Source organism: Phalacrocorax aristotelis, chromosome 2 (assembly GCF_949628215.1).
Source record: "Phalacrocorax aristotelis chromosome 2, bGulAri2.1, whole genome shotgun sequence".
In the NCBI taxonomy this organism is placed as follows: Eukaryota; Metazoa; Chordata; class Aves; order Suliformes; family Phalacrocoracidae; genus Phalacrocorax; species Phalacrocorax aristotelis.
Genome location: NC_134277.1, coordinates 111,024,249 through 111,046,026, shown reverse-complemented (window position 1 = coordinate 111,046,026; position 21,778 = coordinate 111,024,249). Strand labels below are relative to the sequence as shown.

The 21,778-nt window shown below is 38.7% G+C and overlaps 1 protein-coding gene across 9 annotated transcripts in view; it reads right to left on the bottom strand.

The window, feature by feature from the left end:
* Positions 1-21,778, bottom strand: part of PIEZO2 (piezo type mechanosensitive ion channel component 2) — a 311,173-nt gene that overhangs the window by 183,457 nt on the left and 105,938 nt on the right. For all 9 annotated transcript variants that reach the window (XR_012659159.1, XM_075084668.1, XM_075084662.1 and 6 more), the window contains exon 3: positions 13,478-13,603. Coding sequence is in view for 8 of the 9 variants with exons in the window: in XM_075084668.1 (XP_074940769.1) it covers positions 13,478-13,603 (126 nt within the window). In the remaining variant the exon portion in view is untranslated. The remainder of the gene's footprint in view (positions 1-13,477; positions 13,604-21,778) is intronic.

The window sequence follows — 21,778 nt, the reverse complement described above, 5'->3', positions numbered from 1 at the left end:
TGAAATATATTTTTGTTAAAAGCCCTCATAAAAATATGATACGATGAGAGTACAGTAGCAGAAGATAAGGCCAGCCCTGCGTGGCTGTAGAACTACTACACTGGACAGAACCATGGCTCACACCTATATGCAACAAGACAAATCTCAGCCAATCCCCAAAAGTTTTCATTTACAAACTACATAAAATTCTTAATGACACTTATAGGTGAGACTGGGAGGTGAAGGTTTATTTGAATCAGGGCTGCGACTAAAAAATTATTCCTATGTGTCAATTCCCTCCCCAGTTCTTGTTGAGCCAACAGCTGCATGAGTAGTAGCCTCAAGGATTGCAGAAAAGCAAGTCCAACCACAGACTCTGAGCTGCTTAACCAGAGATTGGTGGACAACATGCATGTACATCTGCTGACTTTGCCCCCCACTTTCATTCATCCCCTCCTGCACTTTTCATGGCTACTGAGCATCTGAGCAAGAAGTACAAGTTCAAAAAAACCATTGCCATTCAGAATCTCCATTCTGCAGATAACAGTGATTTAGTGTGTGACAAATACATGCACTGCAGATAACAATACTAAAATTACTTCTATTTTGATGATAAAATCACTGACTTCTTTTTTTTCTGTTAGCTCTCGAAGTATTGCATCCCCTGTAATCTTACCTGTTTTATACCTCTCTGCACACTTTTGGAAGCACCCACACTTGGAGACAAAGAAACTGGGCTGCTACGCTATTGTCCACTACAGAGCACCTTTCTTCCTCACTGGCACCTACAGTTTTTTAAACTTTGGACAATTTAACAAAATTCAATTTTATTATTGAAAAAACAGTGCCGAAATGTCTCCCCCCTTGTTTAGCGAGGTTGCCTAATTGTGTAATTCAATCAGCCTGATTCCTGAAACTGCACAGGTTGCTGTGCAGTACTAAAACTTAATAACCACAGAAAGCTCCTGCTGTAATGAATGAGGACCCTGAAGATGAAAATGTGTGTGCATCTTTATATAAACAGAAATAAATTAAGCACAATCTGACAGCAGTTTGAAAGGCATCCCTTGCCCCCTTCACACAGCACTGATTGCTAGTGTTTCTGCTAGTCTTGTGCTTTACTCTTAGGCAAACATAAAACATCAGATAGCCAAGAATAAGGTAAAGGATAAGTATGAAATAATGGGAACTGGGAAACCAAAAACATTTCAAAGTTGGAACTGTTGCCACCACATTAACAGCTTCAATTATTTTTTACTCTTGAGATGTTTGTCTGGGATATCAGTTGCAGTTTGGGAGTCCCTACCTCACATCTGCATGTATACAGAAAATGTTAGCCACAAAAAAAACCATTTTTTATCTCCTTGCTATTAAAACAGAGGGGAAAAAAAAAGGTCAGATTTATAAATAAGACTTTCACAAGCATGTCTTGTATTCCCACGAGTTTTATACTGCAGCTGTGTTTAATTAGCACTAGACCACCACACCCTCCAGGTGGATGTAAGATTTTTAGGACCACTAAAATCCAGCTCAGTACCTAAACTAAAGATGGTATTTCTAAGAATGAGGGTAAGTTGCTAGATTCTACAATGGAGCCTGTTCTGGGTGTAATTTGAGTCCTCTGACATTTGTATGGTGGAGGTAAGAACATGAGTTCTCTCATGAAACATTACATTATTCACAGACAAACATGTGGGGTCTAGAAAAATCAGGAATTTCCTGGAACCTGCTATGTAGCCATCTGTGGCATCGCCAACAAACCACAGGGACGCAACCCGTGACCAGGTCAAACTCTGCTGGCTGTAAAGGACAAGTTAAAAATCACCCTTTTGCATTTCAGTGTTCTAAAGTTGTGTGCCAAAAAGGCCCCAAAAAAGAATTTGCTGTATGCCGTTTCTTGGCCATAATGACTTTGGAAGTAAGGTGTTATATGAACCAAAAATGCATAAAACGTTACCAGTTCTTATCACTGTGTCCTTTGGTTTGGGGGCTGGCTGTCTTCTTTTGAAATGTGTGACTGAATACGTAACAGAAAAATACCAGTAGGAGCTTTTATTAAGTAATGTACTCTGAAATATATTACTCCCAAATCCCCTCAGGAAAGGATTGAAGTTCTGTTTTTTATTGAGAATTACGTTTCTCTCTTCCACAGAACATAGTAATAAATTGAGGATAATACACCCCAAAAAGCTTGATAAAAATCTTGTCACCCCTGGCGGGAGTGCATCATAAATGCTTTTCAGTGTTTCACACTATTTCAGTGTGAAAACAGTATTAAAATTGTTTTCCATTTTAGAATAGGCATTTGGCATCACTGATGATATCTGGAATCAAGTTCATTCTCCGGTCACTGGACTTTGAAAGATAGTATATTCTACTGTCCTTCGTTCTAGACACATAAAAGTAGGATTACGGTTTTGCCATGAAATATTTTTCATTTACTACAACTTTCACTGATGTTGTTAAAATCTTTCTGGTTTTAGTCTAGATGATGACTATAACATTTCAGATTATTGATTACTTTAAACAAATCCATAAAGGAATGTGGTATGGTAAAATTCAGCAGTAAACATAGTATATATGGATGGAAATGGTGCAATGCTCCAGATCCAGATACCAGGAAAATGCTAGACTTGTAATGAAACAAAAGAGGGACGTTTAAGACTTTGGAAATCAAGTCTACCCATCTAAACTCATCTAACAAGTTAGTTCTCTTCCTTCCAAGGATGTGAAGGGTATTTATTCTGCTTTTGTGTGTGTTAAGGAACTTTTCTTGTTTATTTTGCTCTGTGTTAAACATAGCATGACATATGTGCTGCACATTGTTTGTACAAAAGGTGTAAGGCATCCTTCATGGTTATTGATTTAGACTCATCTACCTGGCAAAAATTGAAAGGAATTTTAAGACAGATTTTCCATTTGGAAGTAAACTCGAAGTGTGCAAGTTCACATTGTATTTGACCCAGATTTAGGACTATGTTCTAACACACTGATGCAGGAGAGCCCACAAAAGCATTTCAAGTCCAAGCTTGTGAAGAAAAACATTTTTTCCCAGATGGCTCCAAGCCATATTTATACAAGAGACACCTTTTGCTTTGTTTCATGGAGTGATTTGTTTTATGTCACAGATTCTGTGGAATGGCTCAGTAAACCCAGTCCTTTCAACTCAAGGTTAACCTCGAGTCAAGACCTGGCTTTTGTCCCGAGCAGCCTCCAGCCCACACTGCCCAGGGTAGCCCACCCACTGGGGGTTCTGCACCACCAGAGATGGCTCCTCGTAGCTGCCATCCCCAGGCACAACACCTCACCTGTGCTTGCAGCTGAGATGCCCAAATAGTGTCAGAATGGCTCTGGTGAGCATCTGTCATCGTCTCACCTCAAATGTGCTGTTTGCTTCCCAGTTGAGAACCAGGTCATGCTGCTCATGTAAAGCATGAAAAGACACAGCAGGCTCAAGCCCAAGGGCTCAGACCCAGGGACCGAAACCTCCTCAGACTTACAGTGTGGGCACAGGCACATGCAAAGGCTCGCAGTATCAGACTAACGAATCAGGTTTTCTAGAAATACTCAAAATTAGTACATGATGAGGATCTATACAAAAAGATGTAAACAGCCAAACAGAAGAGACAAATCCTCAGAAATAAAGTGAAATATTTATTCTCAGTGGAAATCATTTGTTTAAAAAGTGTCTGACACACAAATAGATAGTTTCCTATTCCTGAACAGTAATTCTACAGAAAGACTCCCAGGAAAATATTTCTGTTACAGTGATTCGAATGATCAACAAGGGAACATTTCAACATGGTGCTCTATACCAGCCCAGAGATGCTGGCTGCTAAAGCACTAAGGTGTTGGTCCTTACATACCCCTTACTGCTACACCAAAACACTGCCAATGAGCGAAGATAACCACTGTAACAGTAGGGCTGGTGTCAGTGTGACGGTCTAACCCCACAGACAAATTTTGTCACTGTAACTGTGTGAGCAGACTGTTTCTGACTTTGCTGGTCTTCAAAACTTATCACAATATGGAAAACAGGCTTTCTAGTAATTTGGGACTTAAAAGCAGTTAGCATCACATACTGTGTGGTAAGATTTTCATAGGAAGGTTAAGAATATAACTAGGGGACAAGTGAGGGAGTAGCTACTTACAAAAATGTAGAAGGCTCTTCCTTGCATGTTTGCTTCTTAATTTACTACAAGCACTAACCAAGAGTGTAAATCAACAAAACAGTTACTCTCTTCTGCTCTCATTTCCTCCACACATATATTCTGCTCTCCTCTCTGCTTTTCAAGTTTTATCAAGTGCCTTCTCCTTCACAGCTGGCTTTGATTTCTTATTTCTTCCTTAGGAGCTCCTTCAGCTCCTACCCTTAGTAAGGCAGAGGGAGACAGAAAACAGCTACTTGATCCCTCCTACCAACAGCTCCCAAAACAGTGATGATGATAGTCACCCTTCTTTTCTACTACCCACAGTCAGGTCTACTCATCCTAGCTACAACTGGGACACAGAGAAGAAAACTGCCCAAGTCATCATCACAGCATCAACAGGCATGCCAGGTTTTTCCTCAGGTGCAATGTAAGAATACCTTCGGAAGTCCCCCAGCTCCAGAAACAAGCTGTATACCCCATGGGCCACCCAGTGGTTTCCCAGCTCTTCTCTCCAATGCAAATCTGACTGTCAGAACCACAAACTGCGAGTGGCAGTGAGAAGGCTCACCCCCTATGTCTGGTTCTCTTAAATGGAGGAACACAAATGAGTATGCTAATATCGTTACAGCATAATTATATACATTATACAGAAGGTGTTATATACCAGGGCCGAAAATGAGTAGAATGTTGTTCAGTTTTCACATGGCAGCATGTTGAGTCCAGAAATAAAGACTCCGTAAGTACAATGAACACCAAGTTTCCAAACTGCTAGGCAGTAACACCCAGCAGGAAATTAAGCAGGACTTATCAGACATGCCTAAGAAGCAATTACAGAAGCTTCTGTTTCCCCAGTCATAAATTTCCTGGCTGCATAAAGTTGCACTAAAAGTGGTGAAGATATGTTGACATTCAGTATGTACCGAATTAAAGGAAAATTAACTTTCCTGAGCAGAATAAACTATTGTTGCAAGTTTCGGGGGCCAGGGGCCGGGGGGGGGAGGGGAAGCATGCTAACAGCTTTGACTGATTAAAAGTTTATCGCAGACTGTGTTCCATATGCTATATATTCTTGACTATTGGAAACACAAAAGTGACAGTCAGAAACGGTCATTGGTAATACTGTACAACCACATGCCTTTCTAGGACCTTGTATAATGACAGTATTTGTGCCACCACAATCTGATCTCACAGCGTTTTTTACAGCTAAGCATTCTTTTTAGTCCCAAGTTCTCTTTGACTCCACAGAGAAATTCCTTTTTACATATTTCATGACTCAGACACTGCATATCACCTAGACAGAAAACAACACACCATGAAACCAGAGAAAGATAGGAACTACGAGAACTTTTTTTTCCTTAACTTCACGTCTCCTGCACTTCTGTCATTTGTTCAGCTTTCAAAGGTACTTGCCATGTGAAGTAGTATGATAGGAGCTTCAGCTATGAATGCTCTACTGCAATCCATGTGTGCACTACTTGTGCTAATCTCTGCAGAATCCTCCCTTTCTCAGTGGAGATTTGGATAAATGGTTATTCATTGCTTTAAAGCTCATTATTCTGCACGGACAGTAGCTGATACAAGGGAAGCTCTGAAGAAATCCTATTCTCATTATTCTTTAAGCTGTGGTATCTACATAAGCCCCAAGCCATACAGCCCACTCCTGCTGCAGGTCATACAGTACAAACCACCGAACAGGAAAAGCCCCTTCTCAGAGGAGTTTACAAGCTAAGTCAAGGCAGGGTTTTGTTCAATCCACATGGCACTGGGCAGCTGCAATTACCATGAAGAGAGTCTTACTGCTTGGGCTAAGGACAAAATCTATATATGGACTTTGAATAAAGAACAGTGTTCACAGTTCCATTTCATTTTTATAGTTACATTAGCCTGCACTGTGGAAACATTTTCAGCTTCTCATATGCTCAGCCTTTAGTTTCTTGCTAATAATATAAGCAACAAAGCTTCAGAAGCTTGGTGAGGACATACCACAAAGCCAAAACACAAGAAGTACCTGATCTCTCATAGAAACTGAACAAAAAGTCTTTCCAGGTAATTAGCTGCCTGTACTGATTTAAAAATCAATACAGACTGTAGATCAGAACTTCAAAAATATGTAGGTATCTGTATACCATTAAAACTAGACTTACATACTATGGGGATTTATTATTGCCAGTCTTACCTGAGTGCCAGAGAGCATGCGGAATCTGTACAATCTCTTCTATTAAAATATTGGCAGATATTTTTGCTTTCTCGCCACTGAATCACCACTCAGCACTCTGAAACTGGTCTAGTTAAATGTCTAACACTAAATTTGTACTGTATTTGCTGTAGGGAAGTTCATCACAGGCTTAGACAATGTTGAGTTCAACACATACATCCCCTCAATGACAGGCCATTCTGACTTTTCCACAGCACTGCAGCTGGTTGTTTCATCCTACAAAAACTTTGCTATACTGGATATTCCACAGTTGTTCCTGAAATACAAGTCCACTCCTGAACCTTTTCTTTTTGCCGCTTGTACAGACACCACAGAAGCAGTCTGACAACTTCTGTGATAATAGAAAGAACTGTTCCTGCAACATTTAAAGATTTTTTTTTTTCCCTAAGACTTTGGCCAAGATTAAAATCTTTGAGATGACACAAAAATATGATTAAAATGCAGATGTTCTGCAAGATAATGCCCACTCTTAATGGAATAAAGGTTTGCCTTTAAACATATATTTTCAAACTAAGACAAGCTTACAGATGACATCCATTTTAGTTTCAACTACAAGAGCCCAGGGCAATCACTAAAGCAACTAAACACTGCAGTCTCTACATATCTCAGAATAAAGAAATGTGAGAAAACGCAGGTATGAGGTCAAAAAAGGGGCTCAGGTTTGCGGTAGACTGTTGAATGTTGAAATTAAGATTTCACGAAACAAAACAAGGAAGAGTATGTTACACATACAGTGGAGGTGACTGAAGGTCTCGCAACTCTGCAACTAAACCAGTTGTTTGGAAGGTGCTTAAAGCGCCTGCCTAGTCAGTGAGAAATGGATGTGTGTGTTAGGGAAGAACGAGCTGTGTAGGGGAATAGACAGGGATTGGCGACCGGAAGATCATGGGATGTGACGGAAAGATAGACTCCTCCCCATAGGAGTGGCAGGAACAGGAAGCGCAAGAGCTATATAAGCGTGTGACGCAGCTAAATAAATGGACATTTTGTATCCATCATATTGATGTCTGTGCATCACTGTCCCCAGGGTGGGTAGAGCCCTGTGTCCCGGAGATATGCGGCCCAAGATAAGTTCTCCTGTAGAAGCGTACAGCTACAGAGCTGCTTTGCCTGGGATGCAAGTTCTTGAGCACTGTTTAATGTGGGTAGCTGTTACCTTCGATTTTGGTAAGCAAAACCATTCCAGAGGACATAGTGACTTTTTCAGTATTAAAATAAAATGTTTACTTTGCTATGACTTCTGCTCAGAAGCAGAAGCTTCTTAAATAAACTGACTTGTTTTCTTAGTGCCCTTTGGATTCATTTCATTTCATATGAAGTAACATTTTTTTAAATTAAAGTTGTCAAAATTATCAAGACAATTCATGGTCAGGAAATTATTAGAATATTTGTTTCATTAAATAGTATTTCAAATTTTCAACATGTTCCAAATATTTGTTTTCAAGGCAGCCTCTCATTAAATGATGTGTCCAAACATCTGACAAGAGCCCATGAGATATGCTCAGACTCCAGGCAGCGGTCGGGCCAATAAGTCATGGTATTTGAAAGACCTGCATGCATCTGTCACCCACCTTTGAAATAGAAATACGAAACTATGGATGAAATCTCTTAATCTTTTGCCCCTTTATAAGTAAAAACAGCATCTTTATTTCCAATAGGTTAATAAATCCAACTAGAAATACAGTAGCCTATACAGACACAGTATTTTTCAAAACCAGCACAACCTTAAAAGCATACTCAGGAGGGTGTAAAAGACATGAAACTTCACCAAGGATACAGGAAAAAGTAGTTCTTCATTCCTATGAAAGGTCAGCTGCAGTCCTGAGTCTGAGCTTTCAATAAATGATGAAACCTAATTTATTTTTACTGGGTATTGCTGCTTCCTAATAAAACCCACTGGTAGTAATGCAAACACAGGATGGTCTTTTAGGCAAGAAATAATTTCAAAATTTACCTCAAGAAGAAAGTTGTTATGATTCCATAACGGTGCCATGCATTTGTTTGACATTCACCATGGCATACCGGGGACAGAGAAGTATCTGAATTTAGTTCCTATGACATAACAGAGAAGCTATTTAAGCAACTTGCTGCTTTAAGCCCATTCTCCCTTTTTCTTCACATAAACATTTTGTAAGTAAAGTACCCAAAATGTACACAGTAAACAAATGCAGAGATTCATAGAAAGTCTTTAGAAGGATTTCAAGGTATCTGTTTCAGTTCCATTAGTTCTATTTTTTGATGTATAAGAAAAATATCCTGAAACACCTTAAATGCCCCTTTTGGTTTTCTAATAAACACTGAATACAGAACTAGTGAATACTTGAACTATTCTTAGTTGCATTTCTCATGGACTAAAATACTGTTCTGAAAGAATAAGCATTTCAGTAGAACTATTTGCAGAATTCAAGACTAAGAGATGGTAGAGTCAGCACAAATAAAAAATGGATATACACCACTACAACTAAGAGAAAAAGAAACTGGCGTTTTTTTCCAGACTGACTAAACACAAGATGATGATACACTTACAGAAGAGTAGTATGGTGAGGAATAATTGTACTAATTTATTGGAAGTAAAGTTTAAAATGAACATTGTAAAAAACATTCCTGCTGGTGGAAATGCCATTTTTAAAGATGTTTAAAAGAAGTCCAAGGAAAGAACGATAGAGTGCTTACTGAAGAATGAGACTCTGTATTACCTTGTGATCTAATTTTCAATTGCCCGTCTGACAGATTCTATACTCAAAAGACATTACCTAATCTAATAATCAGAATTTTATTTCATCAGAAGTACAAACTTAGTAATGAAATTGTATTACTGCATGAATACTACTACTTCTCAAAATCAGATTCTGTGTTATATGGAGGTATTATCAGTGAGACAAGACAGATTACCTAGCTCTTGACGGTTTAAGATTAGCCCAGCTCACCCTTCTGTATTTCTTCATTTCCTTTCCTATATGAACACTGATTTTAAAAAGAGACTATCCGGGAGGTATTCAATGTTAGTTCCATACAATGCAGCTGTGGCTAACCAGAAATCTTTCATTAAGCTAAATAAGGAGTTTTAACAACAAAATTTTATTAGTGCCAGGCAATACTCACAAGGCTCTGAAGAAACAAAAACTCTCTGTTAGCTGAACATTTTTGAACACTTCTATCAACCTGCCAACATACGTCTCCTATATAATTTAAAAATGCTGTAGCGTTTTGTAGCCATCCTGAAAGAGAAGGTATATGAGCTCTAAAAGAGGCAGGGGATGAAAAAATAATAAACTGAAGAAGCTAAACATTCCAGGACCTACTTATCCTAAACACTATCTATCAGCTGCTTTTGAATAATGTAAGTCCAGGATAAGAGCAGAATATTTTAAAATGAGCCTGAAATTCTATATGTCTGCTTTGCTCTTGTCGATGGCCCAGATTAAACGGCTTCTAGATGTAAAAGATAAAGGGATGGTTGTTCTACATGTCCAAAATGAACCTATATACGGTTTAAGAGGTGATAGTCTGTATCACGCCTCTAATTTAAACATTTTCAAGTGTTTCTATTACCAAAATGAAAATATTTTCAGAGGCTTTAATACAGCAGTGTGAAAAGAAAAACTAAAACCAGGAAATGATCTTTTGATTCAGAAGTTGGCGTTTGAACATACTGAGCCAAATTAACCTACAGAATTTGAAGACAAAAGCATACGCCTCTCACCCATTTTGGAAACTGTCAGGAGTTAGATTATTAACTACACAAAGGCAACAAATTTTAAAAAGTACAGAATTAAGTTAAAACATTCATTCATTCATTTTTGAGGTGAAAATTATGGAGTCGTAGAATCAGCTTTACTTTTCCTGCAGGATGAAAGCAACAGAGGGAACAATCACCCTAGGACATCAAAATTTCACATACTTCATCATAGTAAAAATAAGCAATTAAACATAAACTAATTGCAAGGTTTTTCCTCCTTTCTGCTATTTCACCTTTTTTCCCTTCCTCCTTATATTGTCTTTTTACCCAGCCTAGAAAGTATTGCACCAAAAGTGTACATTTACACTACTTACTCTCACCTCATTTATAAGAGGGCAATATATTGTTTAATTTATTTAAACTTGAGGAGATATTACAATTCCAGCAAAATCAAAACAAAGAGTAAATTTAAAGGAAAAATCAAATATTTTCATATACCCAAACCCCCTTAAGGTGGTATTTGCAGATGGCCCCTCTACAAGGGGCCACAAGCAAACTGGGACACAGAATTCAGAACAGCCTTGACAACAAATGAAACCATTTTGGTAAAATATGGGAAACTTAAATGGGTGGGCTACAGTGAATCACAAATGAAGTGTAAGACAACGTTACCATTGCAAAATGTACCATAGAGTAATACATAAACATGGATTGTCACTTACAGACACTTAGGTAATTGTTGTACTTCTCTATGCGCTAGTAAATAAATTCTCAGCTGAAATACTGCCTAGCTTTGGGCACCGAACTTCAAGAAATATCTGAACAACTTGGAGGAGAGAGTAGACCAACAAGTTCTTATCCTCAACAAGGATAAAACTAATCTCCTTCCTGGGAAACAAGACTCATAGAGAAAGTTTGGAGGAACTGAAGTATGAAGAAAAGAGAATGAGAGAAAAGAGTACATACGACAGACATGACTGCAGCCTTCAAATACGTAACAGGTCACCATAAAGAATAACAGAATTTTTTTTTCCTTTTGCGTATCAGGCTGAAGGAGGAAGACAGGATATTTTGACTAATGGAGAAAAACTTCCAAATTAGAAGCATCAGAAGAGACTGTAGAATATTTCCGGTAGGGCACATAGGTCTTATTAAGACAAAGAGCTGTAAAAAAAATGTTTTATTAATAGTTGATCTGAGTTTGGATAGGGAGACAGAAAACTCCAGTCTGCCAGTCTACACTTCTGTACTTATTATTGAGTGAAAAGAGTTGAATAAACATTAACAGCTAACTCTAAAATGCAGAGATCATAACACTGTGCAGATGCTATGGGTACAGTGCTGCTGCTTCTCCAGCTATGGCTTTGCATGCTGCTGTAGTCAATTTTGCAAAGCATTCTTCTTAGCCTGGGAACAGGAAATACAGTGGGGCTGTGTCACCAAATAATTACAAGCAGAACCACTACCAAAGTACTTTCTGGAGCAGGAATTCTGTCTTCTCCTCACCTACACAGTCCCACGTATGCTCTGGTGCCACCTAATAACAATAATTAATCTTATTGCCTGGTCTAGCAAAGGCCTTGGCCATTTCTGTCCCCTTCATTCACAATGGTCTTTATACGTTCTTTAACTTCTCCTTCAGCACCCTGTGGTCCAGCATCCATAATGACAGTATCATGTTCCCCTCTTCATTCACTTCACCTGAAGGTCACCAGCTATAGCCATACCAGTAAACTAAATGGCATCAGTTTACTCTGCAAACATATTCAGGCACTGAAATTCAGCAGCTGAATTTTTCATATTGCTGAACAGTTAAAACAATCTCAGAACAACTTTGATTGGCCAACTTCTTCTCTCCCAAACAACTCAGGCACAGTTTGGGAGTTCCTGTGGGACAAATACCTTTCCCAACAGGCAACTTCAACCCACTCTCTCCCCCCAGGAGGCAAAGAGAGCTTAATGGTGAGGGCATGGGTCATCTCATGTCAACTGGCCTCAGTGTCAGAGAGCAATCTGAGGCACATTTAATATAATACTACAGCCATATCTATTGTCTTGTGAGGCCCCAAGTGAAGAAATTATTATTAATGACAGTTAGAATAGAAGCTGTTGCACTCAGCAACTGTTAATAAACAGACAGAAATGGTACATCTTCTCTGTTTCTTCAGGAGTGGACTCTTCAGGATGAAGTAATTCTTTTAATCAGTTCCCACTGTAGTCCCTGATTCCCACCCACAGGAAGAAAAAAAGCCAGTGGTTGCACTTCTGTCTTGGACAGTTAGGAACTCTCTACTAATACAAACAGTGTCTAGCTGATATAATTATTCTAATCTAAGTGAAAACCATGTATTTTTAGTCATAAGAATGTTAAAGAGATATAGGAAAGCAACTAATCCAGTTCACACAATCAATAATATAAATATTTGAAAAATCCACCGTATTTTTTAGACTCTGAAGGTCTGATTTGAACCTACAAAGCCCAAGACATTCCAGTTAAAACTGATATTTCATAAACACAATTATGACTTTTACTTTAAGAAATGGTTTGAGTTAAAGGTGAAATGCTAATGCTCTCTCCAAATTTCCTTAGGATTTTGTTAAAGTCAAATGCTTTACTTCACATAAGGTTTCTTGTGTTGAATTGTAGTACAGCTGTTTACTCAAGTGGCAGCAGCATACTCTGTGATAAATTAAATGGACATTTATCAAAGCTAAGTTGACAGGTTTAAATGGTAAACGTAAGCATTGTAAGACAAGTACAAATCGTTTCTACCTGGAGGTTACATAGCCAAATCACTGAATAGATATTTTAATTAACTTCTGCACAATAAAGAACATTTGCTTCTGAATTATTGAAGAACATTTCCTGAGAGAGGAAGGTACAAAATGTCATGCAATATATTTTAAAGTAGTGTTTACATATAAATAAAAATTGGAAATCCTTCTTCCCATACAACACAGGCAAGAAAGAGACAAATAATGTTTAGAAACAGAAATCTTGGGGTCAAGATTTCAAGTTAAATTAAATGAACGACTTAAGAGAGTTCCATCAGAGACATAATACATGGGTAGAGGGGGTTTTATTACTACATCTCATTTTATTCTTAATACATTCAGTTATGATCTAATAACACAAACGTGTAGCCACCTCAGGTTCTGAGGGAATTTTGAGAAAACCTAAAGGATGAAGACATAAAATAGTCAGTGCTAAACCCAAAGCAAATGCATCTCTAGGGGTAAACAAAATAGTTAATGCACTTCTCTCATTTCTTAAACCCATACCTGGTTTGCCCTACTAACAGTAATCCTTAAGGCAACAAGCTGGGAAACAGAAACAAGCTGCAAACCCACAGGAGCACAATGCTAAGTGCCTTCTCATCAACCCTTCACCTTTCAGACGACTGAAGCATCTGGACACTTTAAATGCTAATAAAAACGGAAACGTTTACTCACAGTTAAAACCAGGTTCAATAGATTTTCCAGCTTCAAGACTGTTTATTGTAATCTGAAAGATGATGTGCAGCAGCAGAAATGATAGACTGGTGAAACACAGAGATTTTAATAATCGTCCTGTATGCCCTAAAAGACAAAATATACATATATATATTTGGTGAATTTCTAAACATTGTTTAAAGGTTTTCAGTATAAAATCAGTAAAAATGTCCTGAACAAGGGTATTTCTACAAGTGACTTCCACATTACTTATGATTTTCAACATCATAGTAAAAACATACTTATAGTGTCTTCAAGTACTCTTTAATGACAAACCCCAATGCTTGTTATTACTGATATTTTCTTTTACTTTTTGGATTAAAAAAAAAAGTTTCTCAAGTCTCCAGACAGCAATTTTACACCAATAATAACATCATGATGCTTACCACCATGTTACCTGGTACAAAGACAAAATATGGATGATACTTCCAACCTTGAGAAAATAAAAACCTGTCAATACAATTACTCTTTCCAAACCAAATTGCATGGCAGGGGGGATAACAATGTAAAAACACCAGTTTGGCTCAGGAGTATAGACATACTTGCAAATGAACACTTTGCTTTGTGCAGACTGCCCTCTTTCTCTTCCTTCAGAAGTTTTTGAAAATAATTTTCAGTACACACTGAAGAATCATGTGCCAGATACACTTGGTCTTGGTTCCTCTATGATTTATTGGATATCTATAGCCAAAAGTCAATAGAATATGTTTGATGAAGAGTTAGAAAATGCCTTATGAATCCTCTAGGAAACACCCAGCTTAATCACAGGCAGCCAAACTTGCAGGGTATGACTAAATAAACTATTAGTATTTCAGAAAATACATATCTTCAAGGCTAAGTTGTATTGCTGATAAAAGACAACATTAAATATCACCCTACCTGACCTATCTGCACTGTAAGTTTTATTTCCAAACTATCATACACCTAGATTTTACACCACCTGCTTCATGCATTTGAGGATCATTTTTTTATTTACAGATTAAAGAACAGCACTGCTGGAATTCTTACCCAAGGTTACAAATAAAGCCAAGGCTATGGAGGGCAGTACTAGGAGAGCATACCTAGGAAATGTTTGCTCTATATGCATTCATATTTATTCTGCATGTGTGTTATAAGCAACTACTAGAAAGACGACGACGGTTCATATTCTGCATCTAGCCAGTGAATCAGCTTTTTGCTTTATATTTGTTACAGTTCAAGCATGTCGTCGATGGCCCGAATAATAATTTATAAAGCAAAGAATCAGATAAACATGCTTCAACAATTTTAGAAGTTATAGACTATCTCACTCCATCAGACTCAAAACTTTTGTTATGATCAGTATCTTGGCTGCAGGTTTTGCATACCAAATGCCTGTAATGAAGTTCCCTATTTATTTTAAATAAAGAGATTAAACAATTCAAACAAAACACAAAATGCAAGGGCAAGATTACATATTAATTTCTGTGATCTGAAAAGGAAGATACATTCACTAGATACATGCTTTGTATGACCTATTCACTAGTCTTTACTGGTAAGATACGGGAGCCCACACAGAAAGCAGACAACGTGGGCTGCAGAGCATTACAAATAAAATACTAGATTTTAAATTCTTTGGATCAGAGGTCAGTTTTTGTTCCTCTTCTACGGATGTTGGCCTGGTGTCCTGGCTTAGGACAACAACTTCTAAGCACTATAAAAGCATAACTAACAAAATAACTCATTTTTTCATAATCATTAGAAGAATGAATATATGACAAGCTACATGTTATTAAATCATTTGTTAAATGCCATTACATATGTAATGTGATCCAAGGACTGCTAGGTTTTACAAATTTTTGGCAAGTTTCAATATTTGGTGGTTTGTTCCTGCATTACCAGATCCCATGCTCATGGTATTAAGAGAGCTGCATGTTCAGAATACACTACAAAAATTATGTAGCTCAAAGCTGTAGACAAATAGTTTGACAACACAAACTCCACGGACTTAACAGCTGTGTTAAAATGTACGTATTTTAAAGACAGTCTGGTGATTTCTGAAGTTCTGAGTTACAAACTCTCCTCAGTGCTCAAGAGTTAACAATTCAATAGATATCAAGCACTGAGTTTTTCATATACAAGTGGATTTGGAAGTTTTTTGATAGAATTGTTTCAGTCAACATCCAAAGGAAAAAAAATGCAATTAGCCATTCACATCCACTTCCCAAACTGTTTCCCCATAAAGAAATAAAACTATTAAAAATCTTGGGTCCATCTTTCGATATTTCAATTGTCATATCTCTCCAAAATATATCTCAGTTTTAGACTTCATTTTTTAAAGCTTGAAAAAAAGTATTTGAATTGCAGATCAAACAAAGAATTTCTTTAACAAAGCCTTAACTTTGGTAATTGCCTTACTTTTAGGAAGTGTAGAAAATGTTGAAAATATACATCTTGATATGCTGAAATGTTGAAAAAAAGATCCCCTTCTGCATAAAGCTAGGGAAAATTTTAAAGGACTATTAACACTTGTGATAATAAATAGCGTCTCGGTGTACTGGTAAACATGACAGGGGAAATACACAGCTGGAAGGCAGCTAGATGTGTTCAGTGCAGGCTACAGCATTCCTCAAAGGCTGTTCTCTTCCTGGCCATCGGTGGGACAGGACCACCATCAGATCCTACTGAGCAGGAGCCCTTTGCCTGTACCACATTCAGCTGTGCCAGCAGAAACTAGACACAAGAATTATTTGGAGAAAAGTAAGAAATACTATGCCCCTGATTTCAAAAGTTTTGGAGAGACATCAACAATTTGGGAGAAATGGGAGCACTAAACATCAGTGAATTACTGGATACATAATTTATGCCAAGGAAGAAGTGACAGATTTGGATAAGGGATGAGTTTCAATTTATAGTGGGGTTTGGATAAACCCATTTGACTGTATTTTTACTTACTTCTTTTCTTTCTACTGGAAACTTAGTTCTAAATTACACAAAGAAAAAATTAACTCTATGTGTACGAAACTGAGACAGTGAGTGGAGAGGCAGCTGAAATTAAACTCCTGAAATAAAAGAGCTTCTTACGATGAGGAAGAAAGATTTTTGTCATCCTTCCTTAATTTTTATTTATTCTGATTCACTCATAGTTACCATCCTTTTGCTAAAACATACCTTAACTGTTCAGTTGACTTAACATGAAGAGTCCTTGGGGACATGGATGGAAGCTGACTGTCTCCCAGAGGAGGAAACACATATTGTTCAGAAAGCTGCATGGACAGAACAGCGATACAAGAGAATACTGCCCCATCAGAAATCACAGCACTGATTCCTTCATTTTTTGTCTTAGTTGCATAGACTTGTGTATGTCCATCAAGACTAAAGTATGAAAAATCTGGTGAAACACCTGGGTCTGTAGCTTGAGCACTGGGTTCTGATCTTATTTATACCAGCGTGGTGCCACCAGCTTCAGCAAACTGTGGCAGATGGAGAGAGCAGATTCGCCTCAGAACTGTCCTGAAAGACTAAGAAAAGTGGGTTTGCTTTCAGGTGCAGTGTGTCATTCCTAATGGCATCCAGTGGGACCAACATCTGGCATGTGGCTTTAAAAATGTACCCCGGTGTCTTGGAAAGACACAGGGAGGTTGCTCCAGCCTCCTTGTCCCTCCAGAAGGCTCCTGGGAAAGGGCTTTTTCCTCTCCGATCAAGCCTGGAAGAAGCTGGTCAGGATGCAAAGGCTCCATTTACCCTCCTTCCCTCCAGCCCAGCTGCAACACAAAACTGGACTCGAGAGGGCCAAAAGCTTTTCACACATGGCACAGGAATCCATTTCTTATTTTTCAAAGGTAATCCAGCCAAGAGCCGGATTAGTGATGGCATGTCCCCCCCAGCCACAGGCATGTGGCTCAGTACAACTATTTGAACGTTTCCAACTAGGACTACTAACTTCAAAAAACACTTGCACCTCTTGACTGCCTACATCATGATTGTATGCAAAGGTGGAGCCTGTTGCTCACGTTGTTTCCAACACAGAAAAACAGTACATTCATGTACAGAGAGGCAGACTGTAATCTTTTCTAAGACCCCTTTCCCTAAAATAGCAGAGTATGACAGAATTCAGGGGGTTTTGTATGCCTGGAACTTCATAAGAGCTTCTTCCAAAAGACTCTGCTAATAGGCCATCAAATAACTGAATGGCAAATCGTCACTGAGGCCTGCTTTAAAATCATATATATTAGCTTTTACAATACAATCTGACCAACAGCCTTAGGCTATTGTGAAGAGCATATCATCTCATATCAGCATATCACATTTCCAGTTGTTTGCAAGGTGCATTATTATTCCACACAATTTTTTTTCTCATTCTGATCTATTGGATGGGGCACAACAAAAAAAAAATTGTTTGAGTCTCTAACAAAGTTGATAATACTGCTAACAATTTATTCTGATTTTTTAATACGCAGTACTAAGCAACTATATGCAGCAGGTGATCAGTTCAAAGGTTCAGTATCCTTTCCACATGTCATAATAATATCAGGAAAGGGAAAATAGAGGAGGAAAATAATGGATTCTAAAAATTAATTTAAGACCATTTACTATTCCAACAGTGAAATTCCTCCATGAAGGTCATGCATATGCTGCATGGTTTCACCTACAGAGTAAGATTTAAGAGTGTTTGGGTGTCTTATTTGAAACTTCTATTACTTTGCACCAGGATTTTCTTTTTAAATATAACCTTAGTGTTGCATTTTCTGAAGTCAATGTATGGCTAAAGAGACATTAGAATTACCCAAAACCCAACTGTACTCCAAACTGCTGCAACACTTCCGATTTTACTTCAGCAGTTTTCCTTGGGAATTATTTCATATACCACTTTTTAATTCAGATCATGGCAGATGAAATACCAAAGCACAAGTCATTTTTCACATAATCTGTGATAGCATACAGTGATTGATAAATATTAATGTGCATTTATCTCCTGAACTAGTGACACTTCAGCTAATAAAGATACTCTATTAGAGCCATTCAGGATTTATTTTTTAATACACCTCTTCATCAGTAAGTGACAAACATAAAACTGAAGAGCTCTGGGGACAAGGACTGGTTGCAGTAAACTTCTGCAGCATAGACAGGGTCAGTCCCACAGAATTTGTTCCAGCTAGAAATCTTAAAATCTTAACTTCTTGATTTTATATCAGGAAACCTAGCATCACCTCAGAGCCTAGCTGGAACCAGGGGCCTAAGGTTTTCATCTGCTCCATAGTTCCAAATAGGAGTCTGTCAACATCATCTCTATTGTAGATCAGGGCAGCTAGGGGCAGGAAGTTAAGAAAACACTTAATTCAAAACATCTGACCTTTGGAAAAAGGGGGTCATATGATCTGCCAGAAAAAAAAATATCAAAACATCATAATTTCCCAAATAAAAGAAATCCCAGCTTTGGTCAGCTCAGTTTTAAATGCCTCAAGGTATCACAACTAGCTTACTGAGATAAATGCCAGAAAAGTTTTGATTTGAAGGTGGCTTCTGCCAAAGTATAAGAGGTGATAAGAGGTAAGAGTTGGTTCCAGTTAATAGTCAGAAAAATGTTATCACTGAGTCCAGCATGAACATCTGCCACTTTGGCCACAAGTGTCAAATGTATATTCATACATTTAAATGTATACACAGAAGAAAGTTTATAAGCATGAAATAAGTGCTGATATATCCATCTTCCATTTGACAGGAAACCCTTTACTTCAGTATGGGCAGTCAGCAACACTGAAGAATATGGGCCTGTCCCCTTTCCTGAATTCATCGGTACTATTGTACACTAACTGACACTTACCACAGCAGGACACCTTCCAATGACCATGGAAGAAAGGGTTGAAATACAAGTTCTAAATTCAGCTGAGATTTTCACTGATCACTACAGGGTTAAACTTGCAAGGCACAGAGCAATTTAGCCCTGTCCAAGAAAGCACTTAAGCACATGCATATCTTTAGACACTTGAACAGGGACTGAAGGGCTCTCAATGTTGCATAAAATGTTCGTAAAATAAGACTGACTGCTTCACTTCTATGGTACTGAAACTTGATGTGACCCAGCCTTAAAGCACAGAGCTTGCAAGTCGGTGGAAGCCAAACCCTTTTAGATATTTCTACACCATCCACTGTTTAAATCGGTGCTCTGCAGAGACTAATTTTTTCTAATTCTCCTTACAGTTACAATGTGTATTTATGACCAAGTGTATAGGGTAGGCATAATCTCAGTGTTTTCAACTCTTCTCTTCCCTGTGCACTTTTGGAGGTGCAGAGAGAGAGTGCACTCCAGTTTCAGGTTCTGCAAGAACAATGCTAGATGTTTGCTAGTGCCAGTTATATCTATTATTAAAAAATCTTCCCTAGACATAAAATACCCATAGTATTTCTGCAGGCACAGTACAGCTATGCTTAGAGGTTTGGCTTCCTGAGTGGTGAAACACAATGGGACATAGGATCATAGAATGTCCTGAGTTGGAAGGGATCTGCAAGGATCATCAAGTCCAATTCCTGTCCCTGCACAGGACAGCCCAAAAATTCACACCATATCTCTGAGAGCGTTGTCCAAAAGCTTCTTGAATATCATCGGGCTTGGTGCTGTGACTACCTCCCTGGGGAGCCTGTTCCAGTGCTCCACCACCCTCTGCGTGAAGAACCTTTTCCTAATACCCAACCTAAACCTCCCCAGGCACATCTTCCTAACATTCCCTCGGGTCCTGTCATTGCTCAACCGAGAGAAGAGACCAGTGCCTGCCCCTCCTCATCCCCTTGTGAGGAAGCTGTAGACCACGATAAGGTCTCCCCTCAGTCTCCTCTTCTCCAGGCTGAACAAACCAAGTGACTTTAGGTGCTCCTCATACAGCTTCTCCTCGAAATCCTTCACCAACTTCATGGCCCTCCTCTGGACACGCTCTAGTAGCTTTAGATCCTTAATGCACTGTGGCACCCAACACTGCACACAGGACTCGAGGTGAGGCCACACCAGCGCAGAGCGGAGAGGGACAATCACCTCTCTCGACTGGCTGCAATGCGCCCCAGGACTTGGTTGGCCCTTCTGGCTGCCAGGGCACACAGTTGGCTCATGTTCAACTTGCCGTCGATCAGAACCCCCAGGCCCCTCCCTGCAGAGCTGCTCTCCAGCCTCTCGTTCCCCAGCCTGTATGTACATCCAGGGCTGCCGTGCCCCAGGTGTAAAATCCAGCACTTGCCCTTGATAAACTTCATACAGTTGGTGATTGCCCAGCTCTCCAGTCTGTCCAGATCCCTCTGCTGCGCCTCTCTGCCGCTGAGAGCGTCAACAGCTCCTCCCAATTTTGTGTCATCAGCAAAGCTATGAACAAGGGATAGAGAAAGGCAGTCGTTTGGAAGAACTATACTAAGAATAAAATTTTATAATGGTGTGCCTTGTACGCAGTAAATTGTGCAATGGCAAGCCATTGATCCACCAAGTAAGGTAACTGCATATTGGCTCCTATTCACTGTCTTACGCATACGCCTTAGGTACGCTCAAGAAAGATAATGCTTAAATCATCCTGAACCTGCCAGGAATTATTTTAATGGTTAAAAAAAGTGCTATCATTTTCTACCCAAAATAAAAAAAAACAACTCATTTCCTTCTTTTTTGAAAGCGCTGCCATTCTTCCACTGCACAGTAAGCACAGCTATCAGTAGTACATCTGTATTTATCTTAATAGAAAATGATTTTTTTTCCCCCCAAATATTATCTTACATTTGAACATCGTCATCTACCCAGAGGATGTGAGCTTACTAGAGCCTTAAACAGTGGGCCGACACCACCACCACAAAAATACAAAACCAGTTGGTTCACTCGCTGGATTTCCAGCGGCAAGACATAAATAGAGAGCAATTAACTAATGCTATGGTATATTCTGGAGCTGCCCAGGCCTAAGCCTTAAAATGTGTATCCACAAACAACAGCTCAAGATTTCGTGCTATTACTTTTAGCTATCTTCAAAGCTATGTGCTCAAGCAACCACAGCGAAATCCAGACCAGAAAAGTAAAAGATTTCATTTTCAGAATTTCCAGCAAAAGTTTCCCAATGTTTGAACAGCTTTGTCCATGCTTTCCTGAACATGCCAATTATTTCTGTATATAGCCAAATGTCGCAATCTACAGCTGTGCCCAAGAGAAAATTTTTGAATAAATTCACAAAAAAGGCATGATTCCTTAATTTCAAGCAACTTTTTGTACTATAATGTATTCTTTGCAGTTCAAATCATACTATTTCTTAGATCATAAAAACAAAAGAATTTGTAACAGATTAT